General features: G+C 43.0%; 1 protein-coding gene across 1 annotated transcript; it reads left to right on the top strand.

Moving 5' to 3' along the window:
• The first annotated feature begins 1,529 nt into the window (after nucleotides 1-1,529).
• On the top strand, nucleotides 1,530-4,699 carry LOC117478532. Its single transcript, XM_034125519.1, has 5 exons — nucleotides 1,530-1,878; nucleotides 1,979-2,151; nucleotides 2,338-2,801; nucleotides 2,920-3,534; nucleotides 3,656-4,699. The coding sequence occupies exons 1-5, from the start codon at nucleotides 1,532-1,534 to the stop codon at nucleotides 4,499-4,501; spliced, it is 2,445 nt and encodes an 814-aa protein (XP_033981410.1). The 5' UTR covers nucleotides 1,530-1,531; the 3' UTR covers nucleotides 4,502-4,699.
• Nucleotides 4,700-5,118: the final 419 nt, after the last annotated feature.

Here is a 5,118-nt window from a genome sequence, read left to right as displayed (position 1 = left end):
CAACCTTCAAACAAACAAGGTAAGTAGCTAACTCAACTAGACTCATGTGTTTTGTATGTTTTATATAGGTTTCTAGCTTAATTGTTGTTAACACATCATTTTGCAGCCCAAAGTAGGCTACACACTAGAACATGTGTTAGTGTTATTCTGCCCTGCAGAGGCTAACTGCAGTAAAATATGGTAAACTATTAGCTAGCTAATGTTAGCTAACTAACTAACAGTGACGTGAATGAGGGATAGCTAATGGTGTAGCTTGTTGAATAAAGCTATTAGCTAGGTAGTGCTAGGTAGCTAGCTAGCTGTACAGCTAGCTAGGCTTAATGAACTCCTAAGCTAGCTAATGTTAATTAAAAAAAAGGCAGTAATTGTAATGCAAAACTGCAGGGCAGTATTCTTAACCCGTTAAGCCCGATTGCCCCCGGTACCACAGCGTCCCAGGGCTTGTTACAATGTAACAACCTATTAACGTTGCATACCCACTTAACGGGAAGAAACTAAGCTAACAGATGATAATAACCATTTTAACCTAAACGAAACACAATTCCAATACCAAGCGTCTAAATCAGCACTTAACGAACACTAACGCTAACGCCACATTAGCACATGACTGGCGATTTTTCTACTTCATGCTATCTGCATAAATGACATATCATATGAAAGCTGAGATTCATCAGATTCCATTGGTATAAGTCTCATCACTGTACGACAAAACTCACTGAATTAGCAGCCAGGAAAGAGGGTTTCCATCATTAAGGGGTAGTTTTCACTATAAATAGTGAAATAGGTTATAGGTTTTTTTAGGCGGAGATTAGAAAAATTTTTTTTTACTATGTTTAATCTGAATTTACTCTGACACAGCAAGATCTATATTGATTCTGACACTTCTACAGCCAACTCACAGGTGTATCATTGCTTTGATAAAAAATATTATTCATATACCCCTTATAGTTGTGAAGATATAATCAGTCATTCTGGGCATGTCATTTTTCGAGCCTGAGGCCTGGGCTTAACAGGTTAAACTGTGGAACATGATGGCTGCTCTCAGAACATCTGTTATAATTTTCAAAAGTTCTGATTGTATAACAGATTGTCTTTAGGCGCTTTCACACCGGATTAATTTTCCCACAATAGTTCCGATATAGTTCCGAAAAGTTGCGTTCACACCAAAAGAAAAAAGAACTATATTGGGATGCTCACACGCCGCAAAATGTGTGGTTCTGGATATGCAGAGATTCTGTTTGAGGCACAACTAGTGACAAGTGGATCCCTCAAGAAGAAGAAGAAGAAGACACACTTTATTAATCCCTTACAGGGACATTTCTTTCCCCACTCTGTTGTGTTAACACACATTACACATACAGGGGAGGATATACATGCACAAACACAGAGGATATACATGCACACACATAACCACATGCAGATAGGAGAGGTGGCAGAGCAGAGAGGCTGCCAGGTACCCGGCGTCAAAGGTGTTTTAAGTGGAAAGGCATACGCAAAGTACCTCTTTTGCCTCAAAACTCTGTGCGAATCAATGGAGAGGCTGTTGATGGAGCGGTTCATTGAGGAGGAAAGCGTCCTTATCACTGACCCTGCTGCACTTCTCAACATGACCCAGTCTTGCAATCGAGAGCACCTCGATGAAGCCCTCAAAGACCGCTCAACTCTAACCCTCATCGAGAAGTATCACGCCTATGAGGAGAAGGTGCTCAAGGGTCACCTGGGAAAGACAGCTGCCTTATGGATGTCATTTATTAACCACTGTCATCTTGTCTTCATGCTACTCCACTCCGTTAAGACCAACAACATCCAGTTGTTTCACAAATGCAATGGAGAGATGGCAAATATCTTCTTTGCATTTGATGGACACAACTACTCAAGGTTTGTGCTATTTACATGACAATTTACCAAATTTGCATTATGAGACAAGCTTTGAAAATAAATGTTTCTATGTGTAATCTGTGCCTTTCCTTATCTGCAGATATCTGACTTGGCTGGAGGTCTATCTGACAAACCTGGAGAACACACACCCAGGGGCCAAAGACCTGCTTTCTAAGGGTGCAATTGCGGTGGCCCGCTCAATGATACCGGGGGCACTTAGTGCAGTCGACAAGACCATGGAGGAAACGTTCATGCGCTTTGCCAAATCATCAGGTACATTATGATTTTTACCCAGACATTGAACAGATATACAGACATTGTATCAAGATTATTATATTATATAATACAATTGTATACTGCTCTCACAAAACCACATTTTATTTGATGATTTCTGAATTAAAATGCATGTAACTTATTGTGTGGGAGCAGTAGATCACATATTTGTTTCATACTTTTAAGGTGGCTTCACTGGACTATACAGCCAGTTTGGGGCATACCAGAGGTGGTGTCGAACAACCTCCACACGGGCACAGTTTTATCAAAAGACCCTTGAGATGGTGGACCTCATCAAAGACCCAGACTGCCCAAGGGCGGGGAAACATCGGGAGCTGGAGAAGGCAGAGGTCAAAAAGGGTGAGGAGGCCATTCAGCGAACCATCGAGACAATTAGGAACTTTAGGAACCCCTTCACCATCTCAGACAAGGACAGGCTCTACTCCCTGGCTTCTGGTGCTCCTGTCCTCATGGAGGTCGAGATGGACGTGCTACAAGCAGAAACTGTGGGCAAGGCTGCTAAAGCTGAGTTCATCAAACGGCTACAGAGCAGAGAGCCAGCTAGCTTCTCTGACCCAATCAAAAAGAAGAAGCTCAAGACCATGGAAGCTTGTAACAAAAAGGTCACCCTCACATCCTCACAGGGAAAGGTAATGAGATGTTCCAATACCTGAGGTCTACTATATTATTGCAATTAATTTAATAACCTTTATTTTTTATTGTTGTGACCCCATATTTGTTAATGATACACTATCAATATCATTCCAGGTCATCCAGTATCAGGAGCAAAGCAATCTTGCTTTCCTGCTCCTTGTCAAGTCACAACGTGCAGAGGACCCATTGGACTTGGAGGAACTCATGAAATATCCCCTAATGCCTGTGCCCCCTAGCCTTGGGACACCAGATGGGTTTTTCTCCAAGACTAATAAAGTGGCTCTTCTGCACTACATTCTGGAGGACACCACCCCAAAGGATCTGCCATACCCTAAGGATGCCCTGTTCATCCAGGATGGCATGGCTCTGCTCCATGTCCTCACCAACCTTCCCCCAACATGTGGGGAGATATGCCTACAAGTGCTTGATCAGATGGTGGCCAAAAAGCACTTTTTGTTCTCGACTGACAGTTACCATCCAGGATCTATCAAAGCACAGGAGAGGTTGAGACGTGGCAGTTCAGAGAAGATCATTTTGGCTGGACCAGCAACCAGGAAGCCATATGACTTCAAGATGTTTCTCACAAATGATGACAACAAAAAGCAACTCTGCCAGCTCCTGCTGCGAGTATGGAGTGATCAACAGGCAGCTTCAAGGCTGGAGAGAACAGAAATGTCAGTGCTGATCGTGGAAGGGAGAGCCCATCAACTTCTCTCCTCAAACGGCAAGGTAAATTGAAAGCCCATATTAAAAGTGATTGATGGTTAAATTATACTCTAAGTGATTATCTGTGATTTGTGTCTAGTCTCTGTCATTGTTGATCAAAGTGCAATATCCCATTGTGTATCAGGTTGAGGTACGTGAGCTCCCCACAATCTACAGCAACCAGGAAGAGACTGATACAAGGGTGGTACTCTACCTTCATCATGCTGCTGCCCTTGGGTACAAGAATGCTGTAGTCAGAACACCTGACACAGATATCTTTGTGATTCTTCTTTACCACGCTCATGCCATCAGGCTGACTATATACCTGGATACGGGGTCAGGGAAACATAGACAACTTCTCAACCTCTCTGAGCTCGCAGAATCCCTGGGAGAAGACTACTGTGCCACACTTCTTGGATTCCATGTGTTCAGCGGAGAAGACTGCACCAGTGCCTTCAAAGGGAAGGGGAAGGTGGGGCCCTTGAAAAAGCTGGAGAAGAACCCGAAGTTTCACAGGGCGTTCAGTCAACTCGGTGACAACTGGAATGTCAAGCCTGAGGTGCTGAAGCAGTTGGAGCAATTCACCTGTCTGATATATGGAGAGAGTCGTGAGTCTTCAGTGGACGTAGTCCGTGCCAAGTTGCTGCGCAAAATGGTAGGGCAGGACGATAAACTCACTGCCAAGTCTAAGGTTGACCTGGCTCGCCTTCCTCCATGCTATGATGCTCTGAAGCCGCACGTCCAACGTGTGAACCATCGCGTCGCCCTGTACAAGCGAGCTGATGAATCAATTTTAGAAAAACCAAACCCCTATGATGAGGAGCAGGGATGGATGAGGACTGATGGAGTGTTGAGACCGGTGTGGTGCTGTGGTCCTGTCCTGCCAACCTCCCTGGTTGATCTCCTGGACACGACAGAGCGTGAACAGGAAGACGAGGAGGAAGAGGAAGAGGAATTTGACTCTGATGATAGCATTGAAAACGATGATTGAGTATTAATCAGATAGTGGAGAGCCAAACCTTGACTGCTTATCTGGAATGGGAAAGAGTAGTCACATCAATACTTATATTATGATGTTTGACCCTTGCTGTAGGCTAGTACAAAACAAATAAATATTGGTTAAATACACAACATCTGTCTCGACACCTTATTTGTTCACTTACTGTACTGCAATATTGGCGTCTCTTAATTTGCATAGCATACCACAGATACATGTGATCACTTTGGGAATAGTTTTATTGTGATCTTTGACCATCAAAACACGGGTCTAGACACATTATTTGTTCATTTATCTGCAATATTGGCTGAGATAGAGTGAAAAGTGTGAAAATTCCGTTTTTGGTAATGGTGACACTAATTTGCATAAAAAATACATGTGGGACATCCAGACAACATTTTAACATAGCTCATCATTTTCTACATACTTTTTCCACTTAGGAAACACTGATTATAAGTATATTTCTGTGTCGGTGCAAAATACACCGTTCTTGGTACAAGACTAAAATGCTATTTTCTTGTAATGGCGGCACTAATTAGCATAATAGCATGCCACAGACACATGTGATCACTTTAAGAATAGTTTTATTGTGTTCCTTGACCCTCAAAACA

Source organism: Trematomus bernacchii, unplaced genomic scaffold (genome assembly GCF_902827165.1).
Source record: "Trematomus bernacchii unplaced genomic scaffold, fTreBer1.1, whole genome shotgun sequence".
In the NCBI taxonomy this organism is placed as follows: domain Eukaryota; kingdom Metazoa; phylum Chordata; class Actinopteri; order Perciformes; family Nototheniidae; genus Trematomus; species Trematomus bernacchii.
The sequence above is the reverse complement of the archived record's forward strand: the minus strand, read 5'-3'. Positions and strand labels throughout refer to the sequence as shown.